Source organism: Astatotilapia calliptera, chromosome 3, assembly GCF_964374335.1.
Source record: "Astatotilapia calliptera chromosome 3, fAstCal68.1, whole genome shotgun sequence".
Lineage (NCBI taxonomy): Eukaryota > Metazoa > Chordata > Actinopteri > Cichliformes > Cichlidae > Astatotilapia > Astatotilapia calliptera.
This window is the reverse complement of record NC_137424.1, coordinates 40,497,378-40,517,346: the sequence shown is the minus strand read 5'-3', so window position 1 is coordinate 40,517,346 and position 19,969 is coordinate 40,497,378. Positions and strand designations below refer to the sequence as shown.

General features: G+C 42.6%; 3 protein-coding genes across 3 annotated transcripts; 1 reads left to right on the top strand and 2 right to left on the bottom strand.

The window, feature by feature from the left end:
- Positions 1–2,471: 2,471 nt before the first annotated feature.
- LOC113018752 (uncharacterized) lies at positions 2,472–7,481 on the bottom strand. Its single transcript, XM_026162098.2, has 17 exons — positions 7,305–7,481; positions 7,161–7,216; positions 6,997–7,083; positions 6,736–6,863; positions 6,514–6,651; positions 5,763–5,831; positions 5,521–5,691; positions 5,353–5,449; positions 5,065–5,273; positions 4,166–4,525; positions 3,891–4,011; positions 3,614–3,819; positions 3,406–3,523; positions 3,159–3,331; positions 2,992–3,083; positions 2,788–2,906; positions 2,472–2,715 (listed from the first exon to the last, which is right to left on the bottom strand). The coding sequence occupies exons 1-17, from the start codon at positions 7,319–7,321 to the stop codon at positions 2,573–2,575; spliced, it is 2,304 nt and encodes a 767-aa protein (XP_026017883.2). The 5' UTR covers positions 7,322–7,481; the 3' UTR covers positions 2,472–2,572.
- A 2,349-nt stretch (positions 7,482–9,830) lies between these two features.
- On the bottom strand, positions 9,831–13,749 carry LOC113018751 (uncharacterized). The gene is made up of 19 exons (XM_026162097.2): positions 13,609–13,749; positions 13,474–13,526; positions 13,302–13,391; positions 13,102–13,229; positions 12,864–13,004; positions 12,717–12,779; positions 12,459–12,620; positions 12,284–12,380; positions 11,973–12,187; positions 11,715–11,865; positions 11,441–11,649; positions 11,255–11,372; positions 10,980–11,185; positions 10,771–10,888; positions 10,522–10,694; positions 10,371–10,453; positions 10,183–10,301; positions 9,990–10,109; positions 9,831–9,920 (listed from the first exon to the last, which is right to left on the bottom strand). Exons 1-19 carry the CDS (start codon positions 13,629–13,631, stop codon positions 9,877–9,879), a joined length of 2,313 nt encoding a protein of 770 aa, XP_026017882.2. The 5' UTR covers positions 13,632–13,749; the 3' UTR covers positions 9,831–9,876.
- Positions 13,750–17,209: 3,460 nt separating this feature from the next.
- On the top strand, positions 17,210–19,250 carry sst5 (somatostatin 5). Its single transcript, XM_026162135.2, has 2 exons — positions 17,210–18,787; positions 18,893–19,250. The coding sequence occupies exons 1-2, from the start codon at positions 18,665–18,667 to the stop codon at positions 19,061–19,063; spliced, it is 294 nt and encodes a 97-aa protein (XP_026017920.1). The 5' UTR covers positions 17,210–18,664; the 3' UTR covers positions 19,064–19,250.
- The last annotated feature ends 719 nt before the right edge of the window (positions 19,251–19,969 follow it).

Below are 19,969 nucleotides of genomic sequence, written 5' to 3'. Positions count from 1 at the left end.
TTCAAAAATAAAAGCATTTTCAAACTGCCCATATCTGACTTGATCCTGGAACAATTTCAAAATGCTCTAAAATGGAAAATTCCTGTTTCCACAGGGTAATTCCACTTTAGATCAACAGTATACAGCCCCACAGTGATACCATATCAATATCAAGTCATTCTGATTTTGCCTTCCACAGTAAAAGCCTTTTCAAATTGTCCACAATTGACCTACCTTTCAGTGATTTCATCCATCCATCCATTCGCTTCCGCTTATCCTTTTCAGGGTCGCGGGGGGCGCTGGAGCCTATCCCAGCTGTCATAGGGCGAAAGGCGGGGTACACCCTGGACAGGTCGCCAGTCTGTCGCAGGGCCAACACACAGGGACAGACAACCATTCACACTCACATTCACTCGCACATTCACACCTAGTGACAATTTGGATTAATCAATTAACCTATCCCCACAAGCTGCATGTCTTTGGACGGTGGGAGGAAGCCGGAGTACCCGGAGAGAACCCACGCAAACACGGGGAGAACATGCAAACTCCACACAGAAAGACCCCGGCCTGATGGTGGAATTGAACTCAGGACCTTCTTGCTGTGCGGCAACAGTGCTAACCACCGTGCCACCGACATTTTTAAAACATTCTGAAATAATCGAAAGAGTATATCACATATGGACAAATTCGACGGGCCATTAATTTGAAAGGCGAAATCAGACCAACATGAAATTTACATGGTTTTACTGTCGGGTTGGATACTGTTGATCTAAAGTGGAATTATCCTGTGGAAACAGCATCTTTCAATTTAAGAGCATTTTGAAATCGTTAAAAGAGTACGTCGTCTACGGGCAATTTGAAAATACTTTTATTTTGGAAGGCAAAATCAGAGTGACTTGATCTTAACATCGTATCTCTGTGGGGTTGTATACTGTTGATCTAAAGTGGAATTGTCCTGTTGAAACATGAATTTTTCATTTAAGAGCATTTTGAAAAAGCCAACTTAAAAGAGTAGGTCGTATATGGGCAATTTGAAAAGGCTTTTATTTTGGAAAGCAAAATCAGAATGACTTGATATTGATATGGTATCACTGTGGGGTTGTATACTGTTGATCTGAGGTGGAATTACCCTGTGGAAACAGGAATTTTCCATTTTAGAGCATTTTGAAATCACTGAAAGGTAGGTCAATTGTGGACAATTTGAAAAGGCTTTTATTTTGGAAGGCATAATCAGAATGACTTGATATTGATATGGTATCACTGTGGGGCTGTATACTGTTGATCTAATGTGGAATTACCCTGTGGAAACAAGAATTTTTCATTTTAGAGCATTTTGAATCGTTAGAAGATTAAGTCAAATATCAGCAATTTCAAAGGGCCATTACTATGAAAGGCAAAATCAGACTGACTTGATATTGATATGGTATCACTGTGAAAAAGACTGGTTGGAAAGTGTTGATATAAAGTTCAAATAGTATTTGGAAATACGACTTTTGCTTTTAAGAGCATTATTAAGTCATTGAAAGAGTAGTTCAAAAATGAAGATTCACAGGGCTTTTACTTTGAAATCCAAAATAAGATGGCCTTGATAGTGACAGGGCACAATTAGGGTACAAGGCTATGTCATATAGATCTAACATTAGAGTTTGTAAAAAAAAAAAAAAAAAAAAAAAGCCTAAATTATATGTTATGTTCTTAACATATCTGTTAATTCACTCGAAGTTGGCTTTTATTTTGAAATCCGGTTTCCACATCCATTCCCGTAATACTTTGAATACACAGGGAACGTAAAACAAACTGGAGGCTGGCTTGACTGCAAGTCTCGAATTGGAGGCTTGCTTGACACCAGTTCTGCTTCAAGGTTGGACTTGTGCATTTAGAGACACTCCTCTACATACCTTGGTTGTAACTGATGGTTACTAGAATTATTGATGCCTTCTTATCAACTTGAAGCAGTCCGACCTCTCTCCTCTGAGACTTTCAGCGAGAGAACCCTGCTTCTCACTGAATTCTCTTTAATACCAGTCGCTTAAACCCTACGGATAGTTGTGTGATACAATCCCAATAAATCAGCAGTTTCTGAAGCAGACCAGCACCATGCCATGTTCAAATGAATTTAAATCACCTGTCCTCATTCTGTTGCTCAGTTTAAACTATCATGCTGACCTTGTTTACATGTCCAAATGCTTTCATGTGACTGGCTGACTGAGGTACACTTCTCGCTGAAGTGTACTAGTCTGTAAGTTCACTACCTGTGCATTCTACTCTTTCCCAAGCTTCTCACTCTTTAATATATTTAGACCAAGATTCAAGTTTTCCTGAATATTTAGGGTAAGAAAAAAAAAATTAAACGTTGGAGAGCCATAATTAGTCATTTCTACCCCTTTATGACCATGAGTTCCTTACAATGAAATCTCGACACTCTTACATCCTGTGTCAGAAACAGTCAAAAATGATGCCAAGTACACAGTAGTAAAGCTCTACGAGACAAATAATTTCAAAGTCAGCTTTAATGCAGTTTTGTCCTATTTAAAATACAACTTTGTGACTTTAAGCTCCTGAAAGGGGATCACCAAAAAGTGATATTTATCAGTTAGCCACCTGCAAGATTGTGAACCCTAGAAACTCGAAAGTATCGAGCAGATGGACGAACACCAGGTACAAACACAACAGGTTGTGTGTGTCTTGGGGTGCTTTGAAGTGCAGCAGTGGGCTTTCTGGTGGGACGTTGCAATCCTAGAAACAGATAAAAAATAAATTAGATTTTGAAAAAAGCATAATTTCCAGCAGGTGAATAAGTTACTGTACCTGCTGTGGGCTGCACTGTGCGGATGATTTTACCAACTCCAACTGTGTCAGACACAAATCTGTACATTGTAAAGAGTTGATGGAGACTAGATAGAGGATATGTACACTGCACGATCACCCTGTGAGACAAGGACAGCCTTCAATGTCATGGATCGATGCAGGTGGGGGAAAGAAAAATGAACAGGAAAGTTTTGAGATTCATACCTCTCAGTGGCATCACTAGAAACCAAGTCCATATTCTGGTCATTCTTGTTGTAGAAGATCTCATTTTGATAAGTCACGTAATCCTTTCCAAGCTGAAGAAAAAGTACAAAGTGAGGGCAAAGCAGCACAGGGAGAGGATGCCACAAATCAGTAAACTCAGCTTTTACCTCAAATATGAATCCACAGCTGTTGACTGGAAAAGAAAAGAGGGCCCTGGTGCCATTCATATCTTTAGGCCCACAGGAGTTGTCCATGAGGCTCATTCTTAATGTTCTCCCTCCACCTGAGACTACCGGAGGCAGGTTTGCCACCACAGTCATCATCCCATCAGTCGAACACACTGCATAAACAGATGCATTTTAGCATGATGGGTAACTGAGACCATCTGCGATAATAAAGCTTGGATGCACTTACTGATGAATTCTTTGGGATTGAACAGGCAGGTCTTAACTGTGGACGTCTGGACTTCTGATGTTTCACGAACTCTCACAAGGATCTCAAAAGTTCCTGAGAATCCCTTCAAAGTGACGTCCTGCCAAACACATGCAGCACTTCTACATTTAAACACAATTCAAGCCTATTAAGAACAAACTGATCATGCCAACGCATTTCCCTCGTCTACCTGGTATTTATACCCATGAGTGGCAAGTGGCACATCAAGCTGCAGACTCTGGCTGTCATTACTGAAGATGTAGCCACGCCGGTCTGCCAGGTCTGAGGTTAGCACGTCTAACCCGATGGTTAACTCCCACAAGTAGTCAAAAGGCTGACGGTTCAGCTTGAAGCGTATCCCGGACTCAGAGCAGACCGCGTCAAAGGCTGGAGGTGCTGTCGGATACAAGCTTGTTAACCATTCTTAAAGCTTTTGCCAATATTGAGTAAATTATCAAATAACTTACAGACATCTGTGAACAGTGCCACAATGGATGCCAAGTGGTAATAAGAGTCGTTTCCAGGTAGCACAGCCAGTGTGTAGTTAATATCCAGCATAAACTGAAGAACTGCATCTTCTATAAAGAACTATGAAAGAAAACAAATTCACTAAGATGAGCAGGATTTAAGCCATCATGTTGTGAATATTAATATTTATTTCAAACATAGGCAACAAGTGTTTATATCAAAACAAAATCAAAGAGTCATCGTTTTCACAAGGGCGTGGTGGTGGCAGGGTTACCTTCTGTTTGACAACAGGGTCGTGGAACAGCACCTTCAGTGTGTAGCCATGGGTGCCGTTGGGGTGAAGAACTTCAGTGACTTTGTAGGTGCTCGTATTTGTAAATGGCAACGTAAAGTCTCGTTCATTCAACTGGATAGAAACTAACATGACATCTTCAGGAACATCGCCGAGATAGATGGTGAACATCTGTTCTTCAAGGACTGTTTGATTACGAGTGAAAACCGTGCAGGGCAACAGGGGAGTGACCAGAGTCCTGCGAAACTGGAGCATGGTATCGACATAGTCACGATCTACTGAGATCTGCTCCACGGAGAGGTCGAAGGCATAAAACTCATAGAGGCTCCCAATAACAAAGCTCTGAAAGACAAACATGCAGTTTGCATGACTTCAATCTTTACCATTAGATAAACTGCTAGACTGACTGAAATATGTTTCACAGAGGATGTAATACAAGATAAATTAGTCACATGGCCACAAAGACCAACATCTCGAGTAAAAATAGGATAACAATCTCTGTTCTGGCTTGGATTGCAGTCACTCCGAAATGTTGCAATGAATCCGCTCATCAGCTCATCTGTGATTAATAAACTGAACATTATTCAGGAATATCGCCTGTTTGCAATCTGCTTTCTAAAGCGGGAGTCATCGCTGGCCTACTTCCCGTCTTTCAAAAGGCAAGATTACAGAATGCACACAGTTACAACAAATGGGGTTGTGCCGAGCTCTCCAGTTTTTCCCTAGTTTGGAGAATTATTCAAGTTATTAAATGCTTAAACGAGCCATCCCTGTGCATCAATTGAACATTTTAACAAGCAGCCTCAGAGCAATCCAAAAGCTACACTTAACATGCACTGCAAAATTTGTATGATCCTCAGATTAAATATCCATCCTCTGACCTTCCTGTGTCCTCCTTCAGCATTATAAGGGATGCCGATATGGACTGTGCCTTTGTGCTTCTCAACAATGTAACCCCTCTTCTCTGCAATTAGCTGCTCCATGGCATCCCCGTTCAGTCCAATCCTGATCTGTGTGCCACCGACACTCGGGTACAGCGCCTCTGGAGTCTTCCACATCATATAGCCCCCGTCATCAAAGTAACCTTCATCTGTTAAGAGGAACAACATTGCAAGTCCACCTGATCCTAAGCAGAAAGTCACTAAAATGACATAAAGGCAGATACTGACACATGGAGCAAGCAGCCAAGAGGTCGACCATAAGGACAACCCAGTTTTGTCTGGAGAACACAGTTGCATACACTGCCTCCACTGGAACATCCTCCACCTGCAGAGAAACGCATGTAAGCCTTGCTTTGCGTCAATGGTTCAAATGCAGATTCTGAATCTGTGGTTTACCTCAGTGCTCAGTGAGTCGGGTTGTCCATAGGGCGTTCGAAACAGAAGTCTTCCATCCCTTGAGTCAAACGTATAGCCCCGCTTCCGTGCTTGTGACACATTCATGGACGGCATCTGCTCCTCCGGTCTTTGAAAAGTCACCTGCCAGTCTGAAGAAGTGGTGCTGCGTACCTGGAGGAAATGTACAAGTCTTAAGACAGTTTGCTTCCTGAGTGAGAGATTTACACGAGTGTAAGACTTACAGCTCTGACTGCATTCTTGTTGTGTCTGATTGGGACAATCGGACAGGTAACATCACTCCTCACAGACACCTGCACAGAATTCACCAAATTACAGGGTGTAAGATTTTCACCACTAGATTATGAGTGAGTGCAGACTGCAGTCAACCACATTCTGTTTTCTTACCCTCTTCCTATTCAAGTGTATAATCCTAGCTACGGTGGCTGCTATAGAACAGACATGTTTTAGTCAGCCAAGAGATCAAAAACATTACATGTAATCCATAAAGGCCACTGCCAGCTGGGATGCAGATCCACACATCCAGTTTGCCACTTTCTGTGGAATGCCATCAGTCCACTGCATACCTCAGCTATCAATGCCAAGTGAGAAGCAGCCACCTTTACTCACACAGACTGCAAAACTAAACTAGCCTGATACAAGTCAGTGAGTCAGTGAAGCACCTTATTTTAAAAGTTCTGACTTCAGTTCAGAAGGTGAGGAAGATTGTGACATTTTATTACGGTGTGGGTGGCATTGTCCTTCATGTGTATGTCTTTAGTGACTGCAACTCATTCTCAGAGGGGGGGAAAATGCAAACCTGCTGCTGTGTATTTTTAATTGATTAATTATAAGAACACATGTTTTTTTTAGGGATATGCAAATATAGATTCATGTATATTTATCAGTTCAGTATTCATTTTGTCCTCTATTTTAAAAAAAAGCCTCAAAAAATTACTGACTACATTTAAAAAAAATAAATAAATCCAAATTTACCTCCATGTAGTTCATCTCACAGGTAACCTCTCTGTGAGACCATTGGAGAGATAAAGTGCAGGTCTTGTTCAGTGCATAGCTGGCCTTCTTTCCCTTATGTGTAGCGATCAAGTTAAAATTAAAGGAGAACATATCATCCTGAAATACACAGAAGAGAAAATTTATCAAAGCCTTCTCTTTACGCAGCAGCACATTTCTGCTTATTTGACTGCTTGCACATACTTTGTTGTCAGTGTGGCAGCTGAAATAAGAAGCTCTGAGCTCCACGTGGCCCAGGAGAGGGAGAGCACTCACGGTATAGCCACACTTTGCAGCATACTGTTCAGTGATGGCATACACTCCTGTCCGATCTTTACAAAAAGAAGAACCTCAGTCATGCAGCTCCGTAGTGGCCAGAATTATCAGACGAAAGAAGCTTTTTATTAAAAAAAAAAAAAAAAAAAATGCTCCAATGCAGAAGGGAAGCTTTTAAGGGGAACTTACCCACAGCCTCAAAGCGAAGTTCCTTTCCAGTGAAGGAGAGATCAACAGCTATCATAAAATAACGCTCACGACACTCCATATGAACTCCTGCATGAACAAAGCAAGTTTTAAGTACAGATTACCAGCATTTTTAAAATCACACTCCCTAATCACATGCATGTTACCATCCGTGATGAGATCACAAATTGCAGCTGAGCACACGGAGAGGAGAAAGGCCACACTGCAACACAAAGGGACATGTGACAGAAAACCTAACTGGAAATTAACTTCATAAATAAACTTGATGATTTCCCACTAAGGCAGCTTACCTAAACTTAAATGCCATACCCTCTGATGTTGGCAGGGTCTAAAGCCAGCCTGAGAGCTAGCAAACTACACTTCTAACCAACACAAGCTCAAGTGAATCACGTGTTTGGGATATCCAAACCACAGCAGCAGTAGTCTGTGTGAGCTCAGTTGCGTTTGACCCCTGAAATTAAAAGTTCACTTTTAGCATCAGCTGCAAGTGATTTAAAGATGAGTTGATTATTCAAAGGCTGCACCTGTGAGTGTAACTCTGAGAGCCTCTGATTGGCCAGTGACACTACCAGAATATAAGTACTGATAAGCTTCAGGCTTCTTCCCTAGCCTGACGCAGGGTTTCCAGTGCACTTTAGGTGCTACTGATAAAGTTGCAAAGGTTCTTGAGCTTAATGTTTGGTCCTTCTGTATGTGTGTGCAATTTCAAACTGTGATATTCCCATTGATAAATACTTTAAAGTGCACTGAAGCATAAATCTGCAGTCATTTGTGCATATGTCTGGATCTTATATTTCTTTTTTTGGATTTCATTTTCAAATCTTGTGGAAATCCTCAGTGGATCACAAGTTGAAGTTCAATCACAGGATTGGAGTAAGGTTCTTGCAGCACCCTCTGGTGGACAAGGGAGGAACTGCACCACATTTTTTCACACTGTAATGCAGGGGTCCCCAATCCCAGTACACGAGGGCCGGTGTCCCTGCAGGTTTTAGATGTGTCCTTGATCCATCACAGCTGATTTAAATGGACAAATTACCTTCTCAACATGTCTTGAAGTTCTCCAGAGGACTGGTAATGAACTAATCATGTGATTTAGGTGTGTTGGCCCAGGGTGAGATCTAAAACCTGCAGGGACACCGGCCCTCGCGGACTGGGATTGGGGACCCCTGCTGTAATGTAATAAATATGCAATGAAGTGTTTCAGAAGTAGATCGTATGGTTGTTAGGTTCCACCCCTCGATAAAAAGTCTAGTCTACTAAATATGTGCAACAAAAATAAAACGGATGGTATACATGCAAAATTTGGATTGGAAAAAATAAAAAAAGGCAAGTGAAGAATAAACATTTAGTGCATCATGGGAAACCCTCGAGAGCCAATGCCTATTGCAACATAACTAAGGGGGAATCCTGAGCCACCCAATCCAACCCTAACTATACACCTTGGAACCTAATCTTAAAAGCAGAGAGGGTGTCTGTCTCCAGAATCCTCACAAGAGGGGCCTGACAGCTGAAGGCTCTGCCTCCCATTCTACTTTTAAATAGCAGGAACCATATGTAAACCAGCAGTCAGAGCAACGTGCTTTATTGGGGTGAAACGGTACGATGAGGTCTTTAAGATGGGCCTGACCTTTAGATTTTAAATTCAATTCTGTATTCAACAGGGTGGTACAGAAACCTCTTACCTGAATTTGGAAGCAGGAAATTATTTCATCCAAATCTGTCTTAAAGACATGCCTGCAGTTTGTCTCATCTGGCTTCCATGCCCTTACTTAATAAAACTGGTCATAAATAACTACCTCAACTTGTCAACTGAGTGGATCATTAAAACCAGAGTTTGCATTTCCAGTACTGGTTTTGGTTGATATCCCTGCTGGCTTCAGTGCTCTTCATAAAGCTACTGTAGTTCATGGAATATCTATAGATGAGAAGCATTGTTGACCTAAAGATGACAACACCAAGTTTTGATTGTTTAAGCAAAAGTCCAATTTATATTTTGTCATGATTACAGTAAACTGATGTCATTGATATGGAACAAGTTAAAGCCAATGTTGTGAGGTCAGCAAATCAAGTATTTAGTGTTTACACAGCTTGTTCCAGCTTTGCAATGAGCCATTTGAACACTGCTTTAAAGTGCCCAGAATTAAATGCTTTAAGATCAGATGTTAGTAGCAAAGAACCTTGAGTAGCTTTATAGAAGCCAGGCCATTTCCCTATGAGTTTCACCTGGTCATACAAAGACTTAAGATCCTGAGGCCCATGTTACAGTAATTCTGACACAGTCCCAGTTTCAGCAAACGTGCTCTAGTGTTAACGTTCATGGCCCTCAAAGCAGCCTGCATGTGCAAAAGACACATAACACGCCGTTTACCGAAGTACAAATGGCAGCTACAGAGCTAGGTGTTGTTGCAGCAGTCTAATTTCTGCACAGTCTATCGAATTTTGACAAATTAGAGGAAGGACACTGAATGGGAGGGGTGAGCCCGTGCTTTAGCAATGGCCTTGTTTGCAGCAGTGGATCCTACCTCTGTGCAGAGGTTAGTCTTCTCCGACATTGATACTTGGCATCTGTCACGTAAAAGACAGCTTTAATGCAATATGACCAGTCAAACATCTGTCACTTTCTAAAACACCAAATATGTACCGGATTCGGTACCACATATGAAAGTGACCTGGTCGGATTTGAAAAGACTGGATTTGTGTTGTTCAAACTGTCATACCATATATGGGTCGCATAGGGTCAAAGTCAGATTTGATGCGCTTTCGCCTGCAGTGTGAACATAGCTTAAGTGACAAACTGACAAGAATGGATCACATGCTTCATTTAAGTCTTTATTACAAAACAATAGTGTAAGTCTTAGTTCTTTAAATGACAGTAAATACATTTACTTGTGAAGATTCCTTTAGTCCTGTGGAGAGAAATACAATTTAGACACTTCCAATGCTGGCAAATTCTGTGGTTTAAAAGTTGTGCAGACCTTTGTTTGAGAGATTCTTTAAGAAGCTCGACACTTTGATGTACTTTGCAGAAGGCTGGTAACGAGGTCGTACGGTCACTGATCTCCTGGTGGATGCACTAGTGGGATCCACTGCGGGACCTAGAGTACGAACATAATTTAACTTAACATTTTCAGTGACACCGATAGGCTGTTTAATTGTTAAACCACCCACCTTCAATGATGCGGTTAGAATGCACAATACGACCAACGCCAACTGTGTCAGACTCAAACTTGTATGCCGAGAAGAGGGCATGCAATCCAGCCACAGTATATGTGCACTGCAGCAACACTCTGGAATACAAGTTACATTTTAGTAGTCGAATGGTGAAAACCCAAGTAGTTGAGGGTGAGGATGCATACCTGGTTTTACTGCTCAGATTTTCTGGATTTCTCACAGAGCTGAAGATTATCTCATTTCTATAGGTCACAGAGTCCCTGCCCAGCTAAGTAAAATAAAAGCATTTTAATATATGGTACAAATGACACATAAAAGATAACATTTGCTCATTACCATGATTATAGCTCCACAGTCATTAACAGCAAAAGAAAAGAGAGCCCTGGTGCCATCTGCATCTTTAGGCCGACAGGATTTGTCCCTGAGGCTGGTTTCAGCTGGGCTCCCTCCACTTGGGATTGGCAGAGACAAGTTAGCCACCACGTTCACCTTCCCATTGGTCGAACACACTGCACAGACAATTGAATTTTAACATGATGGGTAACTCCGAGACGGTCTGCAATAGTCAAGACTGGATGCACTTACTGATGAATTCTTTGGGACTGAACAGGCAGGTCTTAACTGTGGACGTCTGGACTTCTGATGTTTCACGAACTCTCACAAGGATCTCAAAAGTTCCTGAGAATCCCTTCAAAGTGACGTCCTGCCAAACACATGCAGCACTTCTACATTTAAACACAATTCAAGCCTATTAAGAACAAACTGATCATGCCAACAGCATTTCCCTCGTCTACCTGGTATTTAAACCCATTCGTGAATAGCGGCACATCAAGCCGCAGACTCTGGCTGTCATTACTGAAGATGTAGCCACGCCGGTCTGCCAGGTCTGAGGTTAGCACGTCCGAGCCGATGGCAAGCTCCCAAAAGTAATCAAAAGGGCGATGGTCCAGCTTAAAGTGTATGCTGGACTCCGAACAGTTGGCATCAAAGACAGGAGGCGCTGTTGGATACAGGATTATTTAATACCATTTCATGCTTGAGCCAAAGACTGAACAGGTTCAAGACTTACAGACACGAGTTAGAGCTGTGACTGTCGTTGCATGATAGTAAGGCTCATTTCCAGGCTGAACAGCCAGTGTGTAGTTGACATTCAGGATGTGCTGCATTGCCACGGCTTTTCTGGAGAACTAACAGGAAACATTTTAAGAACCAGTACGAAATACAGGGGGGGGGGTGTTTTAATCCCAAAGATTACCTGCAGTTTGACAATAGGATCATCAAAAAGCACCGTCAGTGTGTATCCATGGGTGCCGTTGGGGTGGAGAACTTCAGTGACCTTGTAGGTGCTCGTATTTGTAAGTGGCAATGTAAAGTCTCGTCCATTCAGCTGAATAGAAACTAACACCACGTCTTCAGGGACACCGCCGAGATAGATGGTGAATGAGCGCTCTCTTACAAGAGTTTCTGAAACAAAAAGCCCATCAGAATATGACCACAGCGATGTGATGCAGTGCATTAGATACACTTACGATTTTCAGTGAAAATGTGGCATCGCAGCAGGGGAGTGACTATAATCCTGTGAAAACGAAGCCTGGCTGCAATCTCAGCCTCGTCGACTGAGATCTGCTCCAAGTAGAGATGAAAAACGTAGTATTCGTAGAGGTCTCGAGACACAAAGCTCTGCAAGAGAGTCAGACTATGTCACTAATATTTTGTCTTAACCTGAAAGCTCTGCTGTGATTAGAAGACCTGCCGAGTCCAAGTCTACAGCTCTAGTGCCTTCTTACCTTCCTGTATCCTCCTTCAGCTTTGTAAGGAATACTGACTTGCAGGGTGGTGTTAACCTTCTCCACGGTGTAGCCCCTCTCCTCTGCAACTTTCTTCTCCACAAGTTTCCCATTGGCTCCAATGCTGACCTCAGTCTCATTTAAGGGAGACACCAGACTGTGGAGCAGCTCAGAAGTCTCCCAAATCATATAGCCACCGTCATATGACCCATTATCTGTGGACACGCCATTATCGTTTCCTTATGAGTATTTGGGTTAAAAAAACAAAAAACCCAAAAGCACCCCCCCAAAACACCAGGATTAATACTGACGCATCGAGCAAGCAGCCAACAGATCGACCACAAGGACAACCCAGCTTTGCCTCGAGAACAGGACTGCATGGACCACCTCTACTGGAACGCCATTCACCTGGAAAAACACAAAATTGGAAGTTTTACATAAGCCGGGAATAAGATCATCAACCTTTACAGTTTCTCATCCCTTTACCTCAGTGCTGAAAGAATGGGGTTGCTCATACGGTGTCCGAAACACAAGCCTCTCATCTGTGAGAGCAAACACGTAACCCAGCTTCCGAGCTTCAGAGAGGTTCATGGGCAGAAACTGATCCTCTGCTCTTTGAAACATCACCTTCCAATCTGAGTAAAGGGCCTAAGAGGAAATATTTCAAGAGAAGCCCACCCAAATTTGTAATTTTAGCTGTGCATAAACATTAGGTTTGGCAGTTGCACTTAAGGTGAAACATACGGGTTTGAAAGCAGAATCGCCGTTTTCCACATACGGACACGTTGCTTCACTCCTCACCGACACCTGCAGGAAATCCAGGATTATTAGAGAGCTCAAGGAGTTCCCTGGATAAAAAAAAAAAATGCTACAGGTTGAATCCAAGCTTACTTCCATGTAGTTGACCTCACAGGTAACCTCTCGAGGAGACCACGGGAGTGACAGAGTGCAGGTCTTGTTCAGCGCATATGTGGCCTGCTTGCCTCCACGTGTTACAATCAGGTTGAAGTTGAACGTGAACACTTCATCATCCTGTGTAAGCGCATGGGAACACCAGGTTGCCATCACAGAGAACAGACAACACTTAACGTGCAGTAATTAAGTCTGGATAAATTGCGTTGGGGCATACTGCATCATTAGTATGGCAGCTGAAGTAAGAGGCTCTGAGCTCCACGTGGCCGAGAACTGGGAGAAGACTGATGGTGTATCCACACTCTGCCGCGTACTCCTCGGTGATGGAGTGTACGCCTGTGCTGTCTGGGCGACAAGCCAGAGGTTAGTGAGATTTAACATGCACCAGGATGGAGTTACAGCCAGTCAGAGACTCACCGACAGCCTCAAAGCGAGGTTTATCCCCAGCAAAGGAGAGACCAACAGCTATCATGAAGTAACGCTCACGACACTCCATTTGAAGAACTCCTGCATGATTAAAGGTTTTAGAGATTGCTTTTGCATTGCTTTTCACAGCTGCTCTTACGAGAAGCAAACATTTAAAGCTCACCGCTGGGAATATCACGCGTTGAAGCTGTCCGCAGCGACAGGAGAAAGAGCACTCTGTAAGATAAAACGGATTTAAGTCTCATGGAAGAAAGCTGCTTGAGGAGCAACTCATAAACTGGTGTGGAAAACACCTTACCCAAAGCAAAAACAAAAGGCCATAGCCACTGATCTGTTGGTAGTGTCTAAAACTAGCCTGGATGCTAGCTAACCAACACAAGCTCAACTGTCGCGTTGCATATCCTGGTCACACTGGCACCATGCAGTGTTGAAACCCAAACCAGCTTTTATTACCACACCAGCCGGGCAACCGCTACACCCCCATGTGTAGCCTGTTAGAAATCAAGCCGTCTTTCAATCAGCAGTCATGGCAGCACAGGTGTTGCCAATAACAACACCAAGAGTCCTTCACTTGTGACCATAGTGATACGAAGCTTCATGGTATGGGAGCTTTTTTTTTTATATATCATCCATAAATCAACGTTTCAGGTTGTCATCTTATTTTCTCAAATGTTTGAGTTAGTAGGTCAAATTTTTTGATTCATGGCTGATTTTTAGTGGGAGAAACATTCATGTGTCATTAATGCTCAAAAAGAAGAATTAAACACGTTCATGCCACACTTCCCATTTTACTTTAAGAACAGACTCTAAGAACATATTGATAGCGTGAGAACTGATATCCTTGGATGGTCATCTTAACCACATAGGTCTGGCTGTGAGTACTGAAGCTCCACCCACAAACTTCCTGTTTGTGAGTTGGAGCCAATCCAAAGAATGCTGGCTTAAGGGGGGAGGAGTTAAATGGGTTGTTTCAAACAGAAGATGAACAACAGCTTGTATTTTAATGCTTTATGAATAAACTGACACCGCCCTTCTTCAATAAAATGTAAGCTTCCATCAACAAAGTTTATTCATTGAGTCTTTAATATTTTGATTTTTCATGGTTTGCAAAGAAAAACTAAAAGTAGTAGAATGTAGTAGATATGTCTCTGTCAGACACATACATTGTATTTATACACAGTGGTATAAAGGATTTTGTGTATCTGTCCTTTTAGCAGTTGAGCTGAATCAGTCTGTTAGAGAAGACGCTCTGCTGCCTGACCAGTAAGTGGTTTGATCAGTCACTTCCTCTCCACAATAACTTCAAAAGTCTTCAGTTTGCAGCCAATCACAGAGCCAGCCTTTCTGATTAGTTCGTTGGTGTCATCAGCTCTGATGCTGCATCCCTCCTCAGACCACAGCAAAGTACACAGCACCCACCACAGCTAACAGACAGAAAACTCAATAAATAAGCTTTCTCAGCTCTGTATGGACACAGCCTGGTCTATACAGAATTACCAGTTCAGCCTGTGATCGATGTGGATGCCCTGATGCTTGTACTCCTCCACCACCAGGATAAATGCAGGTCGTGTAGCCGTCCTCCCAATCATCTCTGGTATCCTCATTCAGAGAGCAGATATCCCACCCCCAGACCACTCCACAAAATCATTCAGTCATCAAATTCTGCAGAATCACAGTATTTCTGTTGGTGGCAAATGCTGGAGATGTACTCAAAATCTTCCTTGTATGAGGTGAACATGAATGGAGACTCACCTGTGCAGTAAGAAGCTGTGAGGCGCCCACATTGGCGTGGACGTCTGCGGTATATAAAAGCACCCGTGATGATTCACTTCAAAGTCAATTTTAAAAAAGAGAAAAAAAAGAGCCAAAAAGACAAATTTTAGGCCTTAATGTAAACTCCGAACCACGTTTGACGTGAAAACTCGCTGAAGTCAGAAACTGGATGAAAACACGATGCTACAGCGACACCTAGTGCTGAAAGCGGGGTGTGTCACTGACTGCCAGCTTTGATGAAGAAATGAAAACATGGCACACAGGAAGCGCTTGGATAAACAGATTTCGCTACATAATAACGAAATTGATCATAAACGTCATAAAGCCTAATAGATGAAGGTTTTCTGGAGGCTCTGTGAGTGCCTGTAAAAATGTATCTGCATGCAGAGTAGCAAGAAAGAGGATGAAAACTGCCAACTCAAGCTCGGGAAGCAACTAAATAGTAAATGTGCATCAGTATTAGATCATTTTATGTCACTTTAAAAACTGGCATCAGTGAGTTAAAAATATCAGAATTTTACAGCATGGGTGGGGATTCTGTCTGCACCTGTATTGTTATTATTATTATTATTATAGGTGATGTTATGTCACGAATCTGACAGTCATCTAGGTTAAAACACCTGCTGTGGTAAGACTCTCAGTAAATATGACTCCAGGTGACGATGGATATTTGGCTCTAGTGTCATACATGTCTAGTTTTTTTGTGAGCCACGTTAGTAAATACCGAGGCGTTGACTCAGGGTGACTCAATTTTATTTATAAATCGCCAAATCACAGCAACAGTCACCTCGAGATGCTTTATATTGTAAGGTAAAGACCCTCCAATAATACAGCAGAACCAGGCTCAGGGAGGAGCAGCCACCTGCTGTGACCAGTTGTTGGTGAGGGGAAGGAGACGAGACAAAAGACACACTGTGGAAGAGAGCCAGAGTTTAATAATATATCATGATTAAATGCATAATGGTGTATAAACACTTGGTGAGTGACAAAGAAACACTGCATCATGGGAAGGCCGCAGCAGCCTAAAATTATCGTGGCGCAACTAAGGGAGGATTCAGGGTCACCTGATGAGAACAGGTCCAGATGTGACATTTGGGTCAGATGTCTCACATAGGCATCCTTATTCATTATCTCAGACCTCTCTATTTAATCCCAGGCGGCACAGCTGGATGCCCGCTCTGACTCAACAACGTCCAGAAAATGTTACTTTAAGTCAAGTCCCGTCATGATTAAAGACTGAGTAATCAGACAGAGTCCCGTGGAGAGGACAGTCACAGAAAAGGTCACTCTCTTTTTACAAAATGAGATGTGAAAATGGTTTTTTCTTCATTAGTTGGCCCGGTGTTCGAGCACTCCTTTATTCCAGCTGGTTGCTGAGAAGTTCTTTTAGAAATGTGATGACTTTTTTAAATGGCAGAAACAGTGTATCAAGTGAACATGTCAGTCACAATCAATAAAGCTGACTTGATAGTCGGTTCGCTGTGAATCAGTATTTAAGTATTTTTGTTAAACGTTTCTTAAAAACATATCTTCACCAAGGTCTTGATGTTTTTCTGACTTCCTGTCCTGCTGAAAGAGTAGAAAACTGAGTAAATGCAGTATTTATACCTCCAAGCAGGCGTCAGAATCGATCCAGCAGTACCAGAAATATTGCCTTTTGTATTTTTCACACTTCTCTTCCTTTTCAAAATTTGCCTACATTACCCACAATGCAACCACTGACTACTCTTTCAAAGAGTTGAGGATGTTAAGCCTGAGATTGTCATGGCTCTGGGTCAGCTGGCCCAGTGTTTAGTGGTTTTTGGATATTTTATTTTTTTATTTAATTCTATGAATTCCCAGTGTTGTGTTTTGTTTATATGATTTCTTGTATTTATTCTCTTAGTGTATTTAATCGATGTTCGTGCCAGAATGACCAACAAAGCTGCAATGGCTGACTAGTGACAAATATTGAGTGAAGAACGGGACACCATCCCACAGCAGTGTGTGACCGAGCAGGTGGCCAGCAGGAGGAGGTGGTGCTGCTCAACCCACAAGTGGATTTTCATTACAAATGTAGCACCATTTAAGGTGGAATAAACTTTCCAACAGTATAAGATTTATTGCCAAGAACAAAGAAATAGTTAACCAAACACAAACTTAGTTTATTAATGAAATGATGTAACCTATTATAAATCAATCACCAGTTTGCGACACGAGCTTCACATAAACGTTACTCGACAGCATTTACATCCTCGGTGGTTGCACTCCATCCGTCCTTCGAGCAAGCAAAGCAAAGCAGCCTAAATCATGACGCTCCCTCCGCCGTGCCTTTCCTCCTTCATTGTGGAGCATCATGGGGACTTTCCAGTGTTGAACATTTCACTGTGTTTTTGCAGCACTAGTTTCCCTTGTGGTGTCCTTTCACTGACACCATCTTAATTCAGTCTTCTGACAGCGGACTCGTGAATGCAGATTTCACCAACAAGGACCACAACCTCAAAAATGATGGGCAGCATTTGTTTAAACAAATATCTAGATGTGAAACTGTCGTTTGAGGGAAGAAATCCTCCCGGTCCGGGCGGATCCCTGCTGCTACTGAGAAGAGGAGGTGAAAAAACGAGTAAGCGGGATGGAAACTCAATCACAGAGAAAGCATTTGAAGACACACAAAACAGAGGAGGAGTGTATTTCTTTTAGGGGCAACCCTGAAATTTCTCTTTGAGTTAGTCTTTAATGTTACTTAAATAGCAACTTTCTACTCAGTTGAGAACTCAAAGCACTTTCTACTGTAAGCGTGTCACCAGACACTCCAGCGGATGAGTCAGGCTCAGCATCTTGCCGATGGAACCTGCTCTACCACCACCACCACTACACTTACATCAAGCGTTTTGTTGGCGAGTTGACATTTAGATGTTAACTCCTCTCTCCTTTATTTCCCCATTGACTCAAAGTGACGATGGCGTGAAGGGTGGGGGAGTGTTGGAAGGGTTAGCTGTGTCCAGGCAGCCTCATTAACATTTGAGTCACACTGTGTTATTAGCAGCACTGAACGGTGTCCGGAGCTCATGTTGCGCTCCAGACCCCTGCAAAGCTGCTGTGGCTAATTACGAGTGGCAGAAGTTACCTCAAAAATCACAGTTTTTTGGATTTAATGGATCTCATTTAAAGTTAATGCAGCATGAGTGCCGATCGGCCTGAAAACCACCTCTGTCACTTTTTGTCGGATGAGTTTGGGAGCTGGTTCGTCCACGCCATCGTGCCCAGTGATGACCTTATCCTGTCTGGTGACACGTCTGTTCACAGCCTCTGTCACACACACACACACACACACACACACACCTCCTCACTGCCTCACAGCCAATCCTCTCCACCAATCACATCCTTTTGTTGGCTTGAGGATGAGGAGGATTTGAAGATGAAGGTGCCTATTTATCAGCTCAGCTCATCATGATACCCTTCAGCTCCCGCACCTCCTACATCCCGATTGGTTAGGGTTTCTTATAGTTTGGGGATTTTTGCAGCACCGCACATCTCCAGCGTTGAAAGCAGAGTCTGGGAACGTAAGAGCTGAGTTGTTCTGTCTGCGGTTCGAGGCGGAGATGTTTCGCTCTCAGGTGCTTCTCGTGGCTCTGGGTTTGTCTGTGCTGCTGGTGCGGGTGAGCACGGCTCCATACAGCGACATGCTGACAGAAACACTGAGAGCAGACCTCACAAATGACAAGGTGAGTAAATGCTGCATCAGGAGCTAAAATATATAAACAGTTTTGTACTGGAACAGGTGTTTGAACTTGAGGAACCCCGTCCCCTCCATTTCTGTCCTCCTTTAGGATCTGACTCACTGGCTCTTGCTGAAGTTCATGGCTGAACTGATGGCGGCGAGAGGAGACGAGACGCGGCGAGGCAGGGAGGAGGTGACGAGGCGACACCTCTCTCTGTCCCAACGAGAGCGCAAAGCAGGCTGCCGCAACTTCTTCTGGAAGACTTTCACCTCCTGTTAACAGCAGGAGTATCTTTTGTTTTTACGGATCAGCCGACGCATGTTTGCTTTCTTTGTGGTAACCGGATTATTTACCGTAAGATAACAAATGTGCAGATACTTTAAGTTTTAAAGACTAATAAAATTATATGTTTCAAGACCGGCAGGTACACACTTCTGAAATAAATTTTCTGATTTTAAATCCTGAATTCTTGCTTTTTTGTGAAGCTGGTACCGATGAGATATCCCGATTCTGTCTGCATCAAACCCCAGCTTTCCTGGATCCTACATTTCCCACAATGCAAGTTGATATCATCTTTTGGTAATGTGTTTTTGTTTTTTTTAACTTTTGAACACAGTGCAGCAGATAGCATTAGAGGGAAATCATTCACAGATAGATACAAGTTACTTTTTTGATAAAGCCATTTAAGAACATGAGTGACAGTGACTGGCTCAGCTTGCAATGTAAAAAGCATTATATAAATCACAGATAACACTGATTAACCTGGCGAATGTAACGAATACCTGGGCAGCACCGTTACGCATTAGTCTCCCCGCAGGAAGAAAAAGATTCTGGGTCTGAAACCTGTGCAGAAACTTGTCAGGATAACTGGTGATTTACATACATGAAATTCACTGAACTGCAGGTTTAATGTGCAGCCCTAGTTTTATACGGCTAAAAATACGGCTTTTTGCTTGGAACAAACATACAAATTTTGGTGCCTGTGCCCACTTTTTAGACCTCAGCCAAGTTCGTAATTGTGATAACTCGAGAACGAGGAGACGTGGGAGCTTCAAACTGAATCTTTCAGATGAATCTCTGTGACCTCAAACTCAAGGTCAAAGTCAAGTTGTCTAAAAATTTTGTGAATGTGATAATTTGAGAAGTCACTGAGGTGTAGCACTGATGGTTGTTTTAAAAGATTGT